Source organism: Talpa europaea (genome assembly GCF_964194135.1).
Source record: "Talpa europaea genome assembly, chromosome: 9".
NCBI lineage: Eukaryota > Metazoa > Chordata > Mammalia > Eulipotyphla > Talpidae > Talpa > Talpa europaea.
Genome location: NC_140076.1, coordinates 98,701,508 through 98,726,401, shown reverse-complemented (window position 1 = coordinate 98,726,401; position 24,894 = coordinate 98,701,508). Strand labels below are relative to the sequence as shown.

Here is a 24,894-nt window from a genome sequence, read left to right as displayed (position 1 = left end):
TCACTTATTTTCAGTTTACAATCTCAATATTTCATTTGATTACAGTTATGTCAGAGCCTACTAAAAATGTTCCATTTTAATATACACATTTGAAGTTTTTATCATATAAGCATCTTATTAATTTTTGATATTAATCTGAATCATTTTTGTAAATCAGGTTTCAGTCACATAGGATTTTATTTCCTGGAATATTCATACATTGCAATGGAAAATATTCACTTTGTGTCAGACACTTTCAGATATTCATATAAAATTTAGAAAATGAATGAGATTTGCTGTATTTAAAATCAAGGAATTCTATTGTGGACTTGTTCTACTTGAGTATAAAGAAATATAAAAAAATGTATTATAAGTAGTAAGTGGATATTTCTTTAAACATTTGATACAAAAAATGAAAACAATTATGAGTGGTAAGTTAATAGTATCATTGTTATTTCCCCTAAATTTGTCATTTTTAAGAAAAATGATAGATTTTTCTTAAATCTTAAGTGTTATATGAAAGATAATGCCTTGGCATTTCTATTGTTGTAGTTAGTATTAAAATCTTGATAGCTAATGAACTACTCTTTAAGTCACAATTGTATCGCATTTAATAGCCCCAGAGGATAAGTTTAATCAAGCTGTAACTGAAAGTTTTGCTTATTTAAGTTTTATACCACCTGTAAATATGTGTCACATATTTACCACCTGTAAATATGTGTCAAAAATCATAACGACTAATAAAATCCCCACTGAGATGGCTATAAAGCATAACTGAGAAAAAAATAGCCTGATTGTTAAGAAATTGTCATTATTTTTATGTATTGACTTTTTAACCACTCTGAGTTTTAAGGGATAACATACTTTATAAATTTTATTTCTTTGAAAGTAAAATACCTAATGTGTTAGCTTGCTGGAATGATTTAGATTTTTTTTTAATTGCACTTTACCATAGTTTTATAAATTAGGAAAAACATAATTTATTAGTAACATGTATGTAAGCATTATACACTTACATGCATTAACAAATACCTGAGCTAATTTAAAAATTATAAACTTAATTGCTGTGTGCCCAGTAGACTCTGAAAAATCTTTTTGCCCCTTAATTGAATTTTTACAAAGATCTTAAATCGTTGTTTGTAAATTATTCTGCATTGGCTGATTTGGTAGAAGATTATGATGGCTGTTAGCATTTCTATTTTTTTTTAGTACAGTCTTTAATGGGGCTTTCTACTATTTGGTATGTTTTCTTAAAGATTTACTCAAATAGTTCAAATTCTGAGTAGACATTTCTAAGTTATATATATTGGCATTAAAATTGTGTTTATATATAATTCTTGAACATTTTGTAATGGAAGTTTCCCTTGGATTAATGACCAAACATGTATGATTTTTTAAAAATTATCTTTTATTCATTTTATTTCCTTTGCCTTTGATCCTTTTGTTTTATTGGGTACAACATGAAATATCTAATCAGTTTCATTTGGATCATCCCTTGGTAGAGGCATTATGTGTCACTGTTACAGGATTATAAAAACTGACACTGAAATTTAGCTAGAATTACAATCACAACACTTTCCTGTTAATTTATTTTCTCACTTACAGATGCCTCTCATTCTCTTGTATCTTCAAAGTGGCTAAAAAGATTAAATTAGCTTTGTATTTGAAATCAATTGCTTAAAGAGGTGATGTCAAGTTTTATCTTTCCTTCTTCTTCGCACCCAAACAGATTGTTTTATCCCTGGTGTATTAGTATCACAACCACTTTTTAAAAACCTCTAGAGTTGGTGAAAGATATACAGGATTTAATCCCTATTGTATTAAACACAATCAATTGATTAGTTTTGATTCTGCAACAAATTTATAAAATAATCAGTAACTTTGCTTTCCTCCAACTGTATCTTGTTTTAAGTCATGAGTTTAAAAGGGATTAATATATACAAATGATGATATTTTAGTTATGTAGGCTAGTCTGGGAAATGGCATCCTTTGCATTAACTATTTCAAAGGTTATAATGATTTCATTATCCCTATTGTATTTAATATTGATTAAAAATGAAGAGAAATGATATCTAGTTAATATACTTAAAGCAATAGAAAAAATTTGGGGAAAATTTGTGATACAATACAAATTTAAAGCATGTGCTGTATTATAATAACCAGAAGCAAAACTGTTAAAATATGAGATTTGTGTTTTTTTTTTAAATACCTATTTAAACAACATCCATTTTTTTCATTCCATGAATCAAGGAGTCATTTTTGACTCTAAGTCTTATTATTTAAGAAATAGCTTTCATAAGGTTAGGATTGCCATAGTGATTCCTCTGATAGATCTGAGTGAAGTTAGTTAAAAACCACTGGAAAGAATTCACTATTCTAGTTGTCATTTGAGAACATTCATGATTCTTAGGTATACATCAAAATATCAATATTATCAGGAGTTTTGAGGAAGTGAATTTTAACCCACATGGATGATTTCAAAGGGTTCGAGACTTAAGTAGAGAAAGTAACCATAGATGTGGTGGAAATGAACTAGAATGATAAGTAGACCCCGAATGATTTCAAAGGAATGGCTGCCCCTTAATTGAATTTTCGTGATGAAACTTGAACAGGTGAAGAGTTACTTGTTGTCATGAACAAAGGAAGTAGATTCTTGAGATGGAATCTATTCCAGGTGAGGATGCTGTGAACATTATGGGAACAAATGGTGACAAAAAATTTAGAATATTACATAAACTTATTTGTTAAAGCAGAAGGGTTTGAAAGGATTAACTCCAATTTTGAAAGAAGTTCTTTTGTGCGCAGAATATCACCAAACTGCATCACATGCAACAGAGAAATCTTTCATGAAAGGTAGCTTCAGTTGATGCAGCAAACTTCATTGTCTTATGTTAAGAAATTGCTGGGCCTTCCTGGTGGCACAAGGGTTTAAGACACAGCACTATGAAGCTATGCACGGCCACTCCAGCATGAGTTCAATCCCTGGCCCGGGAGGTGACCCACATGGTGCAGCATACCTCTCCTGACTTGCCCACTGCTCCCCTCAGCAGTGCATTTCAGTCTATCTGCCTGTTCTGTTCCCCACTCTGTCTCTCGTGAATCCTCTCACCCTCCCACACCTCTGGCCTGTACCCCAGTTCTTGTAGGCATAAATAAATAAATCTTAAAAAAAAAAAGAAATTGCCACTGCCACTTGTAGAGTAAGTGATTTAAACAGGCTTTTTACAACACTAGCCTCTGTGGATATCACCTGTGGCCTTGATGGTGTTAATGTAGAAGGTGCATGGGTGTGGGACACACATGCCTGATTATGGACACCTGTAACATAGGTGTGCAGGCATGTGTAAGTGTGCACACCTGAGCATAGAAGTCAGTGCTGTAAGGGCAGCATCACTCAGAGATTGATGGTTGCTAGAGGACTGCTACAAGAGGGCAAGTGGTGTGATGATAGAAAAGGTGAGACCACAAGACAATGCAGAGAGTGCCCAGGGAAAGATTTAAGATTTGTGGGGGGCTGGGAGGCTCAGTTGCCTGCCTGCTTGCCAGCCTACTGTTCTGAAACCATCCCAGGCTGGGTTGGTTCACCATCGGTTCAGGCAATTTAAAAGAGAAACTTGGAGCCCTTGGCATCATCCCCACAACTTTTTTAATAGTATGCAGGGGAAACAGGCCAGCAGGGAGACAGCAACTTGGGCACTTCTGGGAATCTCTATACACTCTTTCCTCTGAGATTTCTCTCACAGCCATCGCTCCTCCTCTGGTAACCAGTCTCTGCAGGTTTCCATCTTAGAGCGTTGCAGCCCTTATAGCCTCAGCCTACAGGCTCTGGTGTGCCCATTTACGCATGTCCATGCCATACTCCAGGTGTCACCAATCAGGCATGATGCTCCGAACCCCCACTCCCAAGTGTCTCCTGCATTAGCACAATCAAGGCCACAGGTGATAGGCATAGAGGTCAGCAGTATAAAAGCCAGACAAATCATCATTTACCCTTCCCCCACTGCTGGCCATGCCTACTTCCTCGCATGCCAGCCTCCCTGTGTGGTGTTCCTGTGTACCTGGTTCCCTGAGAAAGCATTAAAGCCTGTAAAATACACTGGGGGTTCAGGGACTCTCCTTTATCTGTTTGCTCCAATTGCTAGTGAACCTACCTTGTGCTTGCTGACACACCACCACCCCAATCTTCAGCAACCACCATCCTGATCAATTAGAAATCATCAACATTGAGGCAAGAGCCTCCACCAGGAAAATTATTGACTCCCTGAAGACTCAGCTGATGATTATCATTTTTTAAATATAAGGTATTTTTGAATTACAGAATTAATGTTTTAGGCAAATTGGTATTGCTTACTTAATAGACTACAGTATGGTATAAACATAATGATTATGTTCAATGTAAAAACAAAATATTAATGTGACTCTATTGTGATACTTGCTTTATTTTGGTTGTCTGAAGCTCAAACTGTAATATCTTGAGATGTGCCTATACATTTTATTCTTTTAAAAGTGCAGACAATGAACACTGATAACAAATAGGATTACTTTTTAATGGCTATTTCCTTTTGGGATAGTTATCGATTTCTTAGAAAAAGACTGGTTTACTATAAAAATATCTATAGATCACATGGAATTGTTCTATAATATAGTCAGCATGGCGATGTAAGTTTAGTTTTTAATTTTAACAGAATACATATGTATGCATATGTTTGCACATATATATTTCTGTATTAAATATACATCTAATTTCTTTAAAGATTTCAGCAATTATTTTTGGAATTCATTGATTGATTAGTAGATAAATCAACTAAATAATGAGCTTAAAATACTGGAATTATTTTAACCTAGTGTCTATAATATTTGTTTTCCATTGTCATGTTTATTTTGCTTCAATTTGTACTATTTCTACTGTAGCCTATGTAATATTTTATGCATATTAAAATTTTGATATCTTGACATGTAATTTGAAAATACCCTTTGAACAGATTCTTATTCCCTTAATACTGATCAATAAAGACTTGTTATATTGTTTTAAATGGGTGAATTTTTCAGAAATGCTTCTTTTTCTTCATTTTTTAGTGCTTCTGAAATTCCTCAGTTCCGGCTGCCATATGATGTAGTGAATTTTGAGATTGAGCTTATGAAGGACCTTGGTGTTAAGGTAAATGAATAACACAAGTATTATATGTGCATTTGCTCAAAGAGAAAGAAGTAAGGTCTGCACTAAAAATTAACAGCAAAATGTCACACATTTTAGGAAATAACAATTAAAAGCTACACCAGGCAGAAGCAAAAAGATGCTTCGCTTTGCTTAGGGCATTTGTCTGTCTACTGTCTTAATGCCACTAGCCTGGAAAAGGGCAATCAATAGTTCTCATCTGGCACGCCTGCATGTGATTAATTGTCTGTAAGAAACAAATTCCTAAATTGCTTTAGGGGTTCAGTGCAGCTAATAGAAGGATTTGGTTTCTTTAATCACGTTTTTTCCATGCAAGTTGTGTGCACCCTGAAACATTTGTATTTCACAATTTGGAACACAGTTTCTTACAGAGGCTTATTTTATTTATGATATGCATGGTGTCAGTAGTGTTAATGAGATAATCCTTTCTCAGCATAGGCAGTAAATCAGTGAGGAAGAAATCAACAGCTTTGTATTTGTCATTGTTTTGCTAAATATATATATATATATATATATATATATTATGTTGTTAATTTAAAGATGGTCATAAGATTGGTACATTGTACTTCCAGATTATAGTTTTAGATATTTTTTTACTTTTCTGTTAATTAACAGGATTATAATCTGGCTTTTGAACACATTGCTGTTTTTGTTTGAAGTGTGTTTTCTGTAATAGATCTAATCAATAGGTTGACAAAAATCTGTGGTTTACATACTACATGGAGATGATGTTTTGAAAAGTGATTATTTATGGCTCTTCCATTTATAAATAAAAATTAAAATAATAAAAAGGAAAACACTGAAAACATTTTTGTGCTTTTACACATCTCATTTGATAGTGGTTGTGTGTGAAACATTTGCACATAACCACTAAACAAAATGTTTTATAATGAGTATGTAGTACATATGTTCACAACTTTATGAATCCTTAGCATTCCAAAATAGTATAAAATAAACCATGTAGTTGTGACATTTGCTATATAAAATATATTCTGAAAAGGTCTTTAAATGTCTTTTATTTTGAATACAAGTTCATCCATAAATCTCATTAAATAAGGAAATGATTATTGAGATTTCAAACTAATATGTTAGGTATTACTACCAATTGAAAATGAATCAGAATTAATTTGAGGTACTTCTGAATTTATCTTATAACTAATTGCAAAATTGCATTTAATTTTTTACAGCACTAGTTATATTGCACAAACTCATCAATTCAGCAACTCAGTTGTAGTCATGTACTGCATGTCAGAAAATATACATTTTAGCTAAAATCATGTCATGTTCTAATTGTACAGAAAGATAAACTTGACAAAGTCAATTAATAGCCCTAGCCATGGTCAGTATCTGCGGAAAGGTGAATGTATTTTGTTAACATATGTGTAAAATACAAACATAAATGCATAAAATAACTAGAATAATAAAAGTCTTAGAGCCTAGGTTGCCTTTGGGAAAGTATAGGAATGATTTATCATCATTTTATATAGGCTTATCAATTTATAATATAAAAAATGAAAACTTAAGCTAAAGCTAAAACTTCATTTTTTAGAAGGGATCAGAAAATAAAAAGACCAAACTTGCAGGCAAACTATAAATCAGAGAGGGATCAAAACAGGGGAGAGAAGAACACAAGAGTGCTCTTGGAATGTCTTGGAGGTGATGATTTTATGGGGATTACACCTGAGAGGAGATAGCAAACTTGTACAAAAATGAACGATGATGTAAAATATATATATAAATAAATTAAAAAAAAACTATAAGTTTTTGCATGTGAAGGAGGAAAAAATTTAAAGTTGCTTTCTAACCAATAAATTGTATGTACAATTCTGAGAGTGCATTGAGCTTTTCAGTGCTACGGACTGGCAACCATTGATAAAATACTTGCTGCTTTTATGACTTAACAGTTTTAACCTTAGAGAATATATTTTTTTAAAAAGTGCCCTACCCTTGTTTCTTCCTTTCCTCATCACCAGTTTCTTCCTATACCCTGCCTTCTGTTTGTACCTTTCAAGTAATGCTATTTTAAAGTCACCAGTAATTTCCTGGCAATAAAATGGATTTTCTATGGTTTCATGCTGTTTGACTCCTGTGCAATGAGATATAGTCTCATATGTTTTGATATTTGTGTGGTATTTGGTATTTATTTTGTATTTGTTTGCTTGTATATAATAGGTATATATATATCCATGCATATGTATACACCTGTGTGTATGTACATATATATTTTAGCTTTCATGCCTCTTCTATTTTCTTTTTTTCTTTTTCATTTCTAGATGTTTTATTTGGTTTTAAAAATAACTAGCCTTTAAAAACATTTTCCTTGATTAAGTTTTTTCCACCTTTTCAATTTTTCCTCTCTAATAGGTTTGTTCCATTTATTTAGCAAATAATTATAGAGAATTTACTTTTGCCAAGTAGTATGATTAAGACTAGTCTAGAACTGTCCTTCTTTTGAAATCCAGTTCTCTATTCTTAGTATTTTAATGAGCACATTTATCATCTAGATAACATAAACCCATCATTTCCCAAACTGAATTTAATTCATCATATTCACTCTCTATGTCCTTAACTAAATTTCTTTTTGAATAATTTCAATGTTTTCATATTTAATAGCCAATAATTTACTCTTAATTTTAAGATAAATTTTTCAAGTTAAATATTATGTCAGAAGCAGATAATGAGTTTATCTCCTTCTCATTTGTACTATTGACATATACTTATTTCTTCCACTATTTTAATTGGCTGCAATCTTTAGTAATGTTTTACACAGTACTAATACATGACAACTTTTCATGTGTAAGAAAGAGGCCCTAAGAGATAAAATTTTAAATCATTTTGAAAAATCACTCTTCTCTAAATCTAGAAAACTAAAATTTTATTTTTTTTCAATTGAGAAAGGTATAACATTTTAAATGCCCATTTTAGAAAACTAATATTGAATTGCATTAATCTTTGCATTTTTGAAATAAATCCATTTTTGTATATTTTATCATATTTTTTCTATTTAGAATTAGTTTTGCTAGTTTTCTTTAAATTTTTCTTGTGCATTCAATTATTCATTCAATATTGAATTCACTTATGCATTTAATATTAAAACTGGAAATTCAGTAGTAAATTACTGTTGCTATTTTTATAATTTCAAATCTGCTTAAAATCTATTTTGTTTTTTCTTGTGTATTTGTTTGTTAGATATGTGTTTAGTAATAAAATTATACTAACCTTATAAAAATAAGCTTCCAAGTTATTCATTATGTTATTGACAGGAATGCTGTCTTGAGGCTTATCCTTTTACTGAATTTGAAAATTTTATTCTTTTGACCTTAAAGGCATTTTTTTGAGAAACAGAAAATTCACCTTAAAAATATGTATATTTAATGGTTATTGGTCTTTCTACCTATTTTATTAATTTGGCCAATATATATTTTCCTAGAAAAATGTGAGAAGTTTGAATTAATTAATGTGGATATAAACATTTTACCCTACAATAAAAGTATATTATCTGTGCCTGGATTTTTTTTCTATTTCTAAAACTTACACATTGTTGTTTTTCACCTTTTTTTCTTGATCAGACTAGGTATGATTTCTCTAGAAGAAACTGCTCTCAGAGATTTATAAATCTCGATTCACTAATTGCTGATTAATTAATTCTTCCTCTCACACTGCTATCCTTTTACTATTTGTTACTCCTTTTCAAGCTCTTGAGTTACATAGTTTATTTTTTTTTCTCTAGGTTGAATAATGAAACCATTTAAACTTATGTATTTCTCTAAATCATTATTAGTATCCTTATGTTTTAGTATTTAATATTTTTCTGAGTAATTATATTGACAGTTTTAATTTTTCCTTTCACACAAAAAATAGTTTAGGGTAGTGTTTTTATTGGGTTCTGTGTTTTTGCAGTATATTCATATTTTTCTTATTTTCTTTATCATATATATATATAATTTTTAATTTATAAAGTATATTCTCATGTGATTTCACATCAAAAGATTAATTCTAGTTTAATGAAATTTATTCATTAGAAGTAGTAGTCTTAACTTTTATATATTTGTAAAATCTGATGGTCTGTAGCAAAATTTCCAATATAGACCACCACAAATTGTGGACTTTACTGAAATCCCTTGTGATATTTTTATCCATTGATACTACTAATGTTTTAGAAAAAATACTGTTTTGTTTGTTATACTGTCCAGAATTTAGGTGGACTTGAATATTTTTGTTTCAACATTTTTCTAAGATTTCTGTGACAGAATTTTCTAATTCAAATGCTATTTCTTTTAGATAATTTGTGGTAAAAGCCTTTCAGTGAATGAAATGACTCTTGGCACTCTGCAAGAAGAAGGGTACAAAGCTGCTTTCATTGGAATAGGTGAGTGGCTTACCTTCAATATTTTTCTGTATGTATATATATATATATATATATTATTTCTACACAGTGGCTAGAAGAATAACTGCCTTCAGAGATCTTTATGGTCAAAACTATAACTATTCAGGCAATAGCAGACAGAAATAAATAGCCAAAGCAAATTTCCTGTATTATTACTAATTAGACTGCCTTACCTCTATTAAAGAGTCATTATCTTTTAATCTCACTATACGATCGTCACAAGTAAACATCTCTAAACGGTAAAATGTTTACAGTTGTGCCATGGAAGTTCTGAATTTGGCCTTAGGGATGGTCAAAATTGAGCAGAAATAATGGAATTGGCTCGTTTTCTTGATCTATTCATTTTTGCAAAATTTCCTCAAATCTTTTCATATATTACTGTGTTTTAAAAAGGTTTATTGATGGTTCTTGAAGTCATATGTATAAATACTAATGTACTTGATGTACCTTGTGGGCTCACAAGTATTCTAAGGAGATTGAGTTTTCCAACATTCTCTTGCTTCTGTTTATTGCTTAGAGAGACCAAAGAGAATAAACAGTGTGTTCATTCTCTCTTACAATTATACTACAGACAATATGGCATACAAAAGGAATAAGTCCATCCTCATGTCCTTTAGTTTGTCTTATACTGTTCATGCTCTTGAATATGAATATCTAAGCAATAAATTTAACACAGAGATAAAAGCTTTTCATCTCCTTAGGAGATACACATTGGATAACATTTATCTTGGGATCATTTCTAATAACATTTCTGGAGTGAAATCATTGGAAATGCTTACCCTACTAACCTTCTCTTATCAGGGTGATGTATGTTCTCTTTTTAGATAATTGCTATCAAGTCTAAGAACATCACCTTTATTTTATATTTATTTTTAATTGTATTATTTTTCATTGAGACAATGGTTTACAATTCTGTATATGATTAGGGCATAGTTTCACTCTTCTTTAGATGTTAGTGCCACACCATACCTGCCAACCCCCCCACATTCTCTACCATAGTCCATTTGACTCCTCTCCATTTATCCCCTGACCTCACCTTCCCAGCTGATAACTTCTATTCTGTAGTCAGATTTCTAGGTTTTTTTTTCTTTTTTAGTTTTGACTGTTTTTGTCTTTTTTTTTTCTTTATATTCTACATTGAGTGAAATTATCTGGTATCTTTCTCTTTCTGACTTATTCAACTTAGAGTAATTCCCTACAGTTCCATCCATGTGATTGCAAATTGCAAGATTTAATTTTTTTTTAAGATTTATTTATTTATTTATACAAGCACTGGGTACAGTCTGAAGCACGGGAGGGTGATAGAATTCACCAGAGTCAGAGCGGAGAGCAGAACAGGCAGGTTGATGAAACACACTGCTGAGGGGAGCAGCAGGTGGCAGGAAAAGTCTGAGTGCCATATGGGACCCTCACCGGGTGGCCGGGGATCGAACCGGCACTGCAGAGGCTGACAGGCAGTTTCGCAACCCAGCACTCAACTGCTGTGCCACTGGGGAGGCCCACAGGACTTTATTTCTTAAAATAGCTTAGTGGCTGTGTGTTGTGCATATAGAACACATCTTCTTTATATGCTTTTACTGTCTTTGGGCACTTAAGTTCTTTCTATAATTTGACTATTATAAATAGTGCTGCAATAAACAAAGAAGTGCCACTCCTATATTTTAGACTAAAAACTGTTAAAAGGGAAATACATTTTCTCTGTGTTCTAACTCCTAAATGTCTACATTGAACCTCCTTTCTTTCAGACACTTGAGTGTGATTGTCATCATTATTTCTCTATATTATCTTTATCTAAGAAAATCATCTGGTATAGATCAAGAATAGTAAAGAGAAAAGACTTCAAATTTTCCCTAAATTCCATTTTTCAGGCAACACACCTGACTTTGATTTTACTTTTCAACCTTATATTTGTATGAATTTTAAATAAAGAAATAAGGCAAGTATCTTTCACATATATTTAATGAAAACCAATAGTGTTGGATCACTGAGTTGCTGTTACTCTTAATGAGAATACATTTTCAAAAACTGTTAAAAAAAAATTGGAAAATTTAGTCAGATGATAGATCTAAAATATCGGTGACCCAAATAACAATTTGAAATTTATCATTGGGGCCACTGTTTATAAAAGATTTGTTTTCCATTAATACAGTAATATGCTAATATAGTTTTATGTATCTTTATGAATTTAGTCTACAAAGAATCTCTGTACTGCAGATATAGGGGCCCAGTAAATAACCAACATTGAAATATCTCCAAATTAATTGTGTAAGAAGCAAATTATAACAAAATTTTGCAATAGTTAATTGATGATTTTTTTTTTTTACTCAGTGATTTTAGTCATAGATATCCTTCATCTGCCAAAATCAATGATTCAGGTTTTTCCCTTTTTACTTTATTCCATTAAATCCCCTTCAGTTATTTGATAATGCTACATTTGTTCACAATACTCCATTTGACTCTGCACTGAGGTGTGAATACAGCATTTAAAATGTGGAGTCCTTTCATATTTATGTTGCTGTGCATTTTCATGCTGAGAAGTGAATCTTTTGACATTTTGGTGTAGTGATGTGTGGAATGCAGTTATGTTCTATTTCAGTATTTTGTATGAAATATATACGAGAGTTTTATACTGTCAAGAAGAAAATAAAGCTTCCCTCTGTAGAAGACAAGTAGCCTTTTCTTCCAGGAAATGTTTATTTGACACTCTTGATTGCCGAGTTGGGAATGCATGACCTTTGTTTTACCATAAAACTGCCTGTTCCTTGGACAGTCTGAGCTCCTTACATGCTTTTATTCTTATATTGCAATTAAACTTCACTCAGTTTATCTACTTTTCTGCATTCACTTTGGAGGGAGGAATAAATTTTAGATGGGAATTCTGTGTTACTTAGAATATAGGTTTGATCTCTTGAAGAAAGGAAAATAATAGATGGTTAAAACAGATAAATATTTAGTTCTCTCTCATCTAATAGTGTGAACCATCCTTAATCCTGACTTCTCTCTTTGGTCTATATATGGTCACTTTGACCATATCCATGCTAAAATAAAAATGGAAAGCAGGAAAAGGAAATTCTTTCTATTAAGTTTAGGGTCTACAAATTGCACATAAGTAGACTAGTTGTCACATAAACATAACTAGCAGCGAAGGATGCTGTAAAATATAATGTTTGCCTGTGGATATATGCTCTGGTGAAGAGCTATTAGAATAACTAAAGAGGGTGATAGATTTATAGAAAGAACACAAATAATGGTCTCTGCCACCAGTGTGCATCATCAGTATTATTTGACAATGTGAATTTCTCATTGAGAGAAATCAGTAATGCAGCTAATAGCAAAGAAGATACACTTAGAACAAAGTACTTACGTGTTGGTTACATAGGTCACTTAATGAAATTGGAGTATTTTCTCTTTCTGTAGTTTGAAGTACTATATTTTAAATATTCTTTCTTGATAAATACTATTCCTCTCTATATTAGCCTATCTAAGAAAAAATGACTTTATTAACTCTGACTTAACTGCATTAACAATGGTGTGTTCTCATATGTCCTGATTTTTAATATTGGGTGATGTTCCTGGTGAAAAGTAACTCACTTTTAGGTTCTTCCCTAGTTTTAACATTGCATATTGAAGAAATTACCTATATATAACTTGTCTCTTTACTAATGAGAGGTTTAGTTTCTTCAGGACAAAAAGAAAATTGAGGTGAAGATCTTTTTCTTATTCAAACCAGATTGATTTGTCTTTGATATAATTGGGATTTAAAATTTTATTAAATTTATCAGTTATTTACCAATCTATGTTAACTTAGGGGGATATGTTTTCATACCTTCATAAGTGCACATGTATCACTCATCATCCACCAAAGCTCTTATATGTATAAACATATACATACTTATTTTTTGAAAAGCTGTTTTTATTTTGAACAAAACAAAAACAACTTAGCCTCCTTGATAAAGATTTAGCAATTGTCTCTCAGCCTTCTCTGGGCTATCTCTATGACAGACGAGATATAATGAAAACAATCGATGTCCTCCTCAACTCAGACCAAGAACCAGTCCTCAGAATTGCCGAGAAGCACAAAAACCCCTGAGCGCTTGAGGCTGTGAATATGTATGGGGAATCAATAATCTTTATTGTGATTTTTTCATTTCTGAAAGTTGGAATTGCTCATCAGAAAACTGTCAGAAGCTCTGGCCAGTGTCAAATGTGAAATGTGGGAAGCAGCTGTAGAATTCTCATATCCTCGTCGTCCAAGCTAATGAATTGGGTTTACTCAAAAGATGTGTATGCATTCAAACAATTAGGTCCAATGTCTAGCTCCTTTTTATTGCAGTGTTTTTTCATCATTACATCACAACCTATGGGCTCTTGATACTATTCAAGAAAGAACTACAGTACTAAGTTTTACAGCAACCTTATTCTGTATGGATTACAAATACCTATATTGTTTTTATGAAATTGATTTTGCTGTGTTTTTCCAGTTTATTTGATTATTTATATTCCACATATAAGTGAGACTGTTCCATATCTGTCTTTGACTTTCTGACTTATTTCATTTTACATAATCATCTCAGGTTCTATCCATGTTGCTGAAAAGACACAAATTCATCTTTTTTAATAGCTGAGTAGTATTCCATTGAATATATAATACAGATTTCTTTATCCATCCATCAGTGGGCATTTTGGTTGAGTCCGTGCCTTGGTTATTTTCAATGATGTTGCTCTGAATGCTGGAGTTCATAAATCTTTTTGTATTAGTGTTTACATATTCTTCAGTTAAATACTTAGAAGTGGTATTACTGTATCATATGACATCTCCATTTTTAGATTTTTAAGGAATTTCCATAGCATTTTTTATAGTGGCTACCACAGATTACATTCCCGTCAAGAGTGGAGGATGAGTGTTCCACTTTTCTCCACTTTCTAAGCTATTTTTGTTGTTTACATCTTTTTTATATAGGTTACTCTCACTCTAGTGAGGTAATAGTTCATTGTGGTTTTGATTTGTACTCTTTCATAATAAAGGGATGTTCAGCTTTTTTTCATACTCTGTGTAGGCCATCTGAATGTCTTCTTTGAAGAAATGTCTTTGTCTTTTGCCCATTTTTATTGGGTGGATTTTTTTTTTTTTTTGAGTGGTGTGGAGACTTTATATATTTTGGAAATTAATCTCTTGTCAGACAGGTGATATTCAAATATCATAGGTAGTGATGGTGATATTGGTAATAGTGATATTGGAAATAGTAGAAGTAATGCCTAAATTATTCCATTTTCAATTGTTAATACAATCTATCCCATTAACTATTGTTTTTAAGATTTATTCATTTTTAGGAGAGTTCCTTTTTTGCTGCATCCTCACCAACATTTGTTGATGCTTGTTTTTTTGATATGTGCCATTCTTACTAGTGTAAGGTGGTATCTCAGTGTCCTTTTGATTTGCATTTCCCTAATGATAAGGGATGTTGAACTTTGTTTCAAAGGCCTGTCAGTCATTTGCATTTCCTCTTTGGAGAAATGTCTTTTGAGTTCTTCTGCCCATTTCTTTACTGATTGTTTATATTGTTTTTGTTGAGCCCTGTGAGTTCTTTGTACATCATTGTGATCACTCCCTTATCCATTGGATGGAGTGCAAAGATTTTTTTCCAATCAGTGGGGTGACTCTCTGTTTTAATGTTTCTTTTGCTGTGCAGAAGCTTTTCAGTTTGATGTAATCCCAGGTGTTTATCTTTGCCTTCACTCTCACTGCTCATGGTGCATTTTTATACAAGAATTGGGGTACAGGCCAGAGATGCGGGAGGTGAGAGGATTCACCAGAGACAGAATGGGGAACAGAACAGGCAGACAAAACGAAGTACACTGCTTAGGGGAGCAGCGGGCGAGACAGGAGAGGTCTGTCCCGCCATGTGGGTTTCTCCCTGGCTGGCTGGGAATCAAACTCATGCTACAGTGGCTGTGGATTGCTTCATGGGTTGCATCTTAATCCCTGCACCACCAGGGAGGCCCCTATCCCATTAACTCTTAAAATGATCCTGGAGTAGTTATTAACTTTATTTTATGGATAAGGAAATTAATATCTAAGAAAGTTAAAGCCAATTAATGACAATAAGATTTTTAATTTTAAAGAGAACCTAGGAATAGTTGAACAAATGTAAGCATCCATACTTCAAGATAAAATGCTATAATAGACACACTGTCTGAAGCCAGCAAGTAAGCTGATGTCACCTGCTCACTTTGAGGCATCCAACTTAAGGCTCTTGAACACAGGATCTCATACTATGTACAAATTAGACTTGATATTTAATGTCCCTTTTCTTGTTACTAACATTTTTTCAGTTACCATCAAAAATAGTTTGTTTTTTTTTAATATGATGATTCCCAAATATTATAACAGCTGAAGAAGAGATAATTATAATTAAGAAAATCTATTGAGGGATTGTGTTATTAAAATTGCTGCATTGCGGTCTTTAGTTAACTCTCTTGTGCCTTCTTAGTCAGAATTCTTCCTGTAAAAGTTATTCTTAATTAGTTTTTTAATCAGGAGATTCTATATAGTACACAATTTTGTTATTTTGTTTATTTAGAAGAAAATATGCTAAGGCTTTTAGACTTCTTTGCTTCTGTCCACATGCAAACATTGACGTTGTTTAGGTATTATATACATTTCTGAACAGGTTATTTTAAAATAATAAACTTGACTTAATTGCTAGAAAAAAAGGGCATGACTATTTTGCCAATCCAGCTTTTAAAAATTTGTAATATTGTCTGTTCTAGTGTCACTTGTACATACTTGGGTATAATTGTGAGTTGGCTCCCAAATATTCAGAAATGAGGGAAATAGAATTCCAACTGAGAGTTCATTAAATCATCACTTAATGAGTTCAAGCAAAGCCCCCAGAAGAATATAGAATTGATGTAGGGCAATTATCCTTTGATATTATTAACACATGTATAAAAAGTGCATCTTAATCTGCAGAAGCAGCTACTAGGCATTGGTCATCTTTGCAAGTATAGAAAGGGAGAAAATAGACTCTGAGGATAGATTGCACTATCTCTTCAAAAGAACCTCTATCAATGAATCTGGGTTCTTTGAGTCCGTATTAAAATATACAGGTCAGTCCAGCCTTAGACTTCTAAATCTTTTTCTGATTCCAAACTTACCAGACTGACACTAACTCATCAACAGTCTCGTTATATTAGGAGACCACGCTAATCATCTTAATGATGAGTGATTCTGGTGCCTACAATGGTTTTCTCTGTTGTCCATGATCATTCTCTCTTAGCAATATGATTGTCTAATATGAAGATTGCTTTATATGACCTAATATTTCTTCAAAACAAGGTTTAAATGTCACTATATTCAGAATAAGTTATATTTTCTTAGTATGACTTTTAGTGGGATCACATATTTGTCCAAAAATATGCAGATAGCCTTCAATATACCTCTTGTAGACCTCTCCCAATCACCAGATTTCTAGGTATTCATCATAAGTAACCTGTACTCTCCCATAATTATACCATGGCTTGTACTTTTTCTTTACTGCCTGCCTATGCTTAGTCCATAGTTCTTATGTGTGACTTCCAACATCAGACCTTTATACTTATCCTGCTGAACTAATGATATTCTGTGTTCACACATAACAAAATATGTTATACATCACTGGAGGACTGAATACAGTTTTCCTTTTCTTATTTTTGGTGGTGTGCTTATAATCATGTCCCCTTGCCACACAGAAAAATACACTATTTAAAAACCTATGAGAATAAGTATTATTTCTTTAAATTGCTGTATTCTACAATCAACACATTTTTGTTACATAGTGTAACAATAAATTTTTTTTACAGTAAAATAATTGGAGAATAAAAAGAAAAGGCAAAGGAAGAAATATAAATCAATGTAAGAACTCCTTGAGTTTGAAACTATACTTAACCATTTAAACTTAAAAAATTCATGAATATTTAAAAGTATCCTTTTATGTCTTGTTTTGAATGAATGAATTGCATGTGCATGTTTATGCTTCTGATAGCCCATTCAAAGGCAATGGATTTCAAGTTCTGATGTTATGTTAGTGTTGTATCACTACATCAAGTGTCATACTGTTGAGCATTAGCGTTTTTAAAGATTTATTTATTTTTATACAAGAATCGGGGTACAGGCCAGAGATGCAGGGGGTGAGAGGACTCACCAGAGACAGAGCAGGGAACAGAACAGGCAGACGGACCGAAGTACACTGCTCAAGGGAGCAGCAGGCAAGACAGGAGAGGTCTGTCCCGCCATGTGGGTTTCTCCCTGACGGGATGGGAATCAAACTTGTGCTGCAGTGGCTGTGGATTGCTTCATAGGTTGCATCTTAACCCCTGCGCCACCAGGGAGGCCCTAGAAATTTTTTTAGCATGTTTGTAAAGATAGTTTTAATTACCTTGAGGGTATTTAATAAGTTTTATGTTGATTATGGATTTTCTGTTGATAGAATTCCTATAATAATTTAGATGTTCAATAACTATTGGATTATTTAATTAATTAAAATACATCTATTCATTTTATATCACAACTTACAAGAAAGAAATTTATTTAGTCAAGTAGGTTATTTTAAAACATTCTATAGTCTGTTCTTATTTAAAAAACATTGTAAAATACAATCTTATGTGAAAATATTGAGCATTTTTGTCAACTTTGCATGGAAACAATGATTGTCTTCTAAGACAACCACTTCCTTTTTCACTGTCTATAAATAACACATGTACTTCATGGAATGATTATATATTTCATTTACAGTAGTTGTCTAAATTAAAGGGGAAAAAACTCCTTTTCACCCTTATCTTTGTTTAAACACTATATTTTGAGTAATTCCCAATTCCTTAATTATCTCTTTTAAAGTAATTGAAAAGAAAGTTGGAAAATTATTGGAAGAATCAATATATTTTTCAACATCAGCTTGTGGTTATCAGTTACAGTTTTATGGGTCAGAGTTATCATTTGAATCTGGAAGGGAATGTCATGAATATATACTATGGGAATCATGACGAATTGTTTTTTAAAGTAGTAATCATCCTATACGACTATATTGCCTTCTAGAAGTAGAATGTCGATAGTTAAGGATAAACTTTAAGGTAGTTAAAATTAGAAATTACTGAATTAGTAGATACTGCTATAGAAGAATTAAGGAGAACCATATAACTTCCTCTCCCTACTCCTCCATTCAATGAAGTTGAATCTGGAATCACAACTTCATTGAATACATATGTATAATACATCAGTGATTTCCAATTAGTGCTAGGAGGATGCTATTAAATAGCTTTTTCACACTGCAAACCACGCAATTCTGCTTATCTTACCTTTTGCAAATGACTACTGTGTAAAATTTAGTAAAATTAAGAAGCCCATACAAGGAAAGATGAATTAATAAGAGAGGTGTAAAAAATGACTGGGAAATGACAGAAGTTAATGCATGTTAGAGGAAATAGGTATATTTCTACATATATTTTAGATTTCATGTTTAAACAGGTTAAACTCTGCCATTTATATCAACTCACTTTTGATATAAGTTTTTATCAAATCCGTTCTTTTTTTAATAGAGGCATGTTTTATTTATTTATTTATTTGCTTGTTTTGGTTTATACAAGCACTGGGTACAGTCAGAAGCGCGGGAGGGTGAGAGAATTCACCAGAGCCAGAGCGGGGAGCAGAGCAGGCAGAAGGACTGAAGTGCCCTGCTGAGGGGAGCAGCGGGCGGCGGGAGAGCTCTGCGCGCCATGTGGGACCCTCCTCTGGTGGCCGGGGAGCAGCCGGGGATCGAACCGGCGCCGCAGAGGCCGCGGGCAGCTTCGCAACCCAGCGCTCAACTGCTGCGCCACCAGGGAGGCCCAAAATCAGTTTTTTTTTTTTTTCCAGACTGCATTTGCATTGCTTAAAGAGCATTTACCACTACCATGTTTTAAATCCCCTAAAACTCTACAGTGTGACTTAGATCTGCTTAAGTGAATAAATAAAAATCAGTAGGCAGAGAATCTAGTTTGATTACTTTACTTTCTCAATTTCTTACTCATTAATTTGTAATATTATTTAAGTTACATAACGGATTAATATATGAAAAAATAATTCTGTGATAATAACCAATTTTTATTGATCATAACAAATAACAAATAACATGACCCTCTAAAGTACACCATTAAGAGCAGTCACAATGGACATTAAAAAAAAAGATTTTTTAACAGAATTTTTGTTTATTTACTTTTTTCTGTTCAAATATATAAGAAATCTTGATGCCTGTTATCATCTCCTGATTACCCATGCAGTGCCACCTGGTGTGCAGATGGAAAGCTCATTGCACATCAGAAGCTGTGTTCACACCTGCCCTACCCCCCACATACAAACTTAGATGGCAGAAAGTTAACAGATGTTCACTTTGCTTGTGTACTGATATAAATTGTGCATCCAACTCTTCATTCACTAGTGCAATTTGGAAAAGATATTGATATTTGGGTTAATCAAAGGATTATGTGACAATACCAACTTTAGAACAGGAAAGTCATGTTTAATTGGAAAATCACTACTTTAACTTTTTTTAATGTACATCACAGTTTCATTTGTTGAGTCTTATTAGCTATATCTCACTGATAAAATTATCAGCCTATATGTATCAGACAGACAAATGTACGAGAATTATATGTTTTAAAATTGGTGGCCTTTTAGTATATCTGTGGTTAAATTTCCTTTTACTGGACAAAAATTCTCTTTTTTTTGCATTTTTATAAAGATCAGATCATAATCAGATGCTCTCCCTCTGTTCTTCGCCTTTGGTGATCACTTTTTAAATTATATCATTGGGGCCTCCCTGGTGGTACAAGGGGTTAAGACACAAACTATGAAACTGCCCACAGCCACTGCAGCACAAGTTCAATCCCCAGCCAGGGAGCTACCCACATAGTGCAGCAGACCTCTCCTGACTCACCTGCTGCTCCCCTCAGCAGTGTATTTCAATAGATCTGCCTGTTCTGCTCCCCACTCTGTGTCTGGTGAATCCTTTCACCCCCGCACCTCTGGCCTATACCCCAGTTCTAGTATGCATAAATAAATCATTAAAAAATTTATATTATTGAACTTCTACCATATGTCTAGCAGTATGTTGGGGATTATAGATTGCAGAGAAAATTAGAACTCTATAATTTATTTAGAAAAGCAATAAAACTACTTAATACAATCAATAAATACTAAAATTTTTGTATATATCAATGTAATAAATGTGGTACCTTAAATATATTTGAATATTGGGTAAATTATTTCCACAAATCACTTTGTCACCATGTAATTTTGGATTGATATTATTGATAGCCTTCGTTTCACACAAGCATAAATTGTATACAGATTGCTAAGTAATTTTCTTGGTACTAGAACCTGGATTTGAAACCAAAGTCCTACTCTTAACTGAACCTCTGTGTTGACCCTGCCATAATAATGATGTTTTAAAATTTTATGACTATCCTTAAATTTAATTGTAATTCACTCTTAATAATTATGTTTAGTTCTTACTTATTTCATGTTTACATGGGTTAGACTCTAGCTATTCTCACTCCCTCCCCACCCCAGTAACTTGTAATCACCATTCTACTTACTTTTTCTCTCTGTGAATTCCGCTATTCTAGATACCAGCATATAATACAGTGTTTGTTCTTTTATTTAACTTATTTCACTGAGTATAATGTTATTATGGTTCATACATGTTATAGCTTATATTAGAATTCCATTTACTTTTAAGGTGATATTTTATCACTTTATTATACACATTTTTTATCCTTATATCTGTCAATGGACACTTGGATTGCTTCTCACCTTTTGGCAACTCAGAATAATGATGCTATAAACATGTATGTATAAATATCTCTTCAACTCCCTGGTTTTATTTTTTTGTCATATACCCTGAAGGTAATTGCTGAATCATACAGTAATTAAATTTTTGAGGAACTATCTTACTGTTTTCAATAGCAGTTGTGCCACTTTACATTCCCACCAACATTAATGAAATGTTCCAATTTTTCCATATCCTTTGCAACACTTGTTATTGTCTATCTTCTTGTAATAACTATTCTAATAGTTGTGAGATGGGATACAATGAGTTTTAATACTTTTATTTGCATCCTGTCTTTTACCAACTTGCAGTGATAACACAGGGATAATAAATATTAATATATATAGGTTAATTGCAGAATTAATCAATATGACAGATTAATAGGACCTCTCTCAGTAAAAGTGAAATTACGTTGATCATGTGTGATATTATGAAGACTTTAATTGGGGATGTGCCAGAAAGGTGAAGAGAGAGGACCAGATTCATCTGGAAGACCAGTTTATAAGTGGTAGATTATAGAGAATATTGAAAGACATAAATTAACTTAAGTATCTTCTATTTGATCTAACTAGTAAAAGACAGTGTTCAGTGAGGAGCCGGCAAAATTTGCTATAATAAATAATTAGTATATATGTTAGGTTTTGTGGGTTAAATGGTTCTTGTTTAACCTGTCAATTTTCTGCTCCTATGATACAAAAGCAGCCATAAGGATAGAATATATATAAACAAATATGCATGGCTTTGTGCCATTAAAACTGTACTCAAGATGAAAAGTCAGAATTGAGTAGCACAGTGTGGACCATGGAATTACTTTACATAACTGCTTGTATTTTATAATAGTTTTTAGACCAGAGGAGCCTTTAACTGCAAGTCTGTATACAATATAAATCAAGTTAACATTTTTGTCTAATATGACCTACCTAACTTGTTTTGAGAACATGGACCTGTTCATAGAATATTTTTAAGAACACCAATGTTTAGGTATATCCAGCACTGGTTATTTTGCACTAGCACATTAATATACTTAAATGTAGTTATCTGAAAAGTGTACTCAATTTTTTTCTTCCTGATACTTTGCCGATATTAATATGTAAATTATTATTAATATAGGTAAACCTATTTTTGTTTACTTCTCAGGTGTAATGTTTTATTCTTTTAAAGTAATCACTAAGTACATGCTTGATTCCATTATCAAGGAAAAAAACCAAAAAACTCATCTGTGACTTTAAATCTGGAAAGTAAACTGGGTTTTATTTTGAAAAATCCTTAAATTTTTATGCAAGCATATCCACCTTCTCAATTTAAAACACAAATATTGTTTGTTATATAGGCTTATTGAAGTCCGTAGAAAATGTGTTACTGATTAATGAATAAGAAATATATTCAACTGAGTACTGAATAGAAAAAAAAAATGTGGATAGTGAATGAAATTCATGAATTTTCTTCATTTGACAGGTAAAGAGGTCAGGTAGAAATCCATTCTTCTGTAACAAGTGGTTGAGCAAACCATATTTTATTTCAACATTTGACCGACTGTAAAAAATAAATTAAAAATTGATTGATTCAATTTTTGTTCTTTCTGACTTAAAAAGATTGAAATTACCATTTTGATACTTATAAAATTAAAAAAAAACCCACAAAGCTAGAATGCTAATTAAGATTAATAATAAAAAATACTGCTATCATTTTGAGAAGGTTGTGATCACTTATATTAATTAGTATAATAATATTTGAAGTATAGATTTAAGTTATTTTCTAAAGATTATGACTGATAAAGTCAAATAAATTGTTGGAGTTCTGTATGTGTTTGTATGTTTTCCTCTGCTGTTGAATCAATCATTCCTTTAATGGTTGATTAATGTAAAACTCCAGGGAAAGTTGAATTGTTGTGTGTCTTTTTTCTTCCTTCTGCAATTTTGGGAGTATAGGAATGGACAAATTTTCCCCTCTTCTCTTTTTATTTTTGACTTGTCTAACAATTAAATTGACATAAGACAGATTAACAGGAGAACATAAAATTTAATTACACATGTACAAGTACCCAATAGGATGAGACTCAAGGGCAAGTTAGATAATTGAAACTTATCTGCCATCCCATGCTAAGGAAGGGTGTAAGGGCCTGGGATTTCAAAAGGAGATGAGAGCAATTTACAGGACAATAAGAACAGCAGGTACTTCTTAGCTGTTTGGATTGCCTTGCAGATACATCATTACAATAAAATGTTATCTGGAACTAGTTCTTTTCTGGCCCAGGCTTCCTATCCAAATTCTTTTAGGTATTTAAGGAAGAAGTAAAATTTTGTCTTGAAATTGCTGGATCTTGATTATCTTCAGCTCAAAACAATCCACATGTCAAAAGTGGCACATTTTGGGATGACCATTTCTGCTCCCCTTTAGTTGACCAGAATTTCTGATAGGAAAATTCTGGTTTATGAGAAAATATGGCTACCAGAGAAAATGGAATAAATCTGTAATGATTGAGCCAACTGTGAGGTTTTCTTCTAGAGTACTACAGATTGAAATGTATTAGGCCCTAAAGTGGAGCCAAGTTCTTGACAACTGTTTTTCGTAGAGTGTGGTGGACAACTGTGGGCACTTTGGCAGTGGGTAAACTATGGTGACCACACTGGAGGGGAGAAATCCTATACTGTAAATAAATAAACAAGGTTGTTTTAAAAATAATTGTTCTCTCCCCGCCCCCAGCCCCATGTAGGTATGAACTGTGTTTGTGTGCAAGGTAGACACGTATCGCATATATACACACAAGAGTAGAAATTGAGAATTTGAGGTGGGTTGAGAAATTGAGCAACAGGTGTAAGACAAAGATATCTTCAGTGCGCCTTTTGATCAATTAAATGGACTGTGGTGATAATTTACCAGCATGGTAAGAAAGGAAGATTATGAGTTCTGATCTGTCATGTTGGAGATTCCTTGTGATACCTGATAGAAAGAGCCAGTTAACATTTGGGTGAACCTGATTAGATCTGGAATTCAGCTGAAAGGTGTGAGCAGGAGAGGTAAATTTGGTATCAGTTGCTGTTTGCAGTAACAGAAAACTCATGAGTCTTCATGGTTATCAAGTTCAGTCAATATCACATCATTCATAGTTGTAGGGGTAATAGAAATAATAGAAGTAACCTTTCACTAAAGCCATCATATGGTAGAATGATATTATGTTTTATAAGAGATATATAGTTGGTCATTCAGATGACCAAAATATATTTCTCATATGTAGTTGGTGTTCATCCATGCATCCTGGCATCTTTGTCTATGGAGCCAATAAACAACAGTTCTTTTCCTTCTAAGTTTGCTTCTTCATTAGAACATTGTTCCTGGCTTGCTATATTTTCTATTTTATCAAAACATAGTATTATAATAGCAATTTGGAAATTCTTCTAATTTATAAATATGAATAGAAAGGTCTCTAAAATAAACTTGTTTTCAACCTTGAATAATGTGCATCACTAGTGTCTTATAAGAAAGTATGCATTAGGAACACATCACTGATT

General features: G+C 32.6%; 1 protein-coding gene across 1 annotated transcript in view; it reads left to right on the top strand.

Moving 5' to 3' along the window:
- The window catches only part of DPYD (dihydropyrimidine dehydrogenase), a gene marked incomplete at both ends in the record, with an annotated part of 741,074 nt that overhangs the window by 211,363 nt on the left and 504,817 nt on the right, over positions 1-24,894 (top strand). Inside the window, 2 exons of the mRNA XM_084242233.1 lie at positions 5,056-5,137; positions 9,437-9,524. Coding sequence (XP_084098359.1) covers positions 5,056-5,137; positions 9,437-9,524 — 170 coding nt within the window. The remainder of the gene's footprint in view (positions 1-5,055; positions 5,138-9,436; positions 9,525-24,894) is intronic.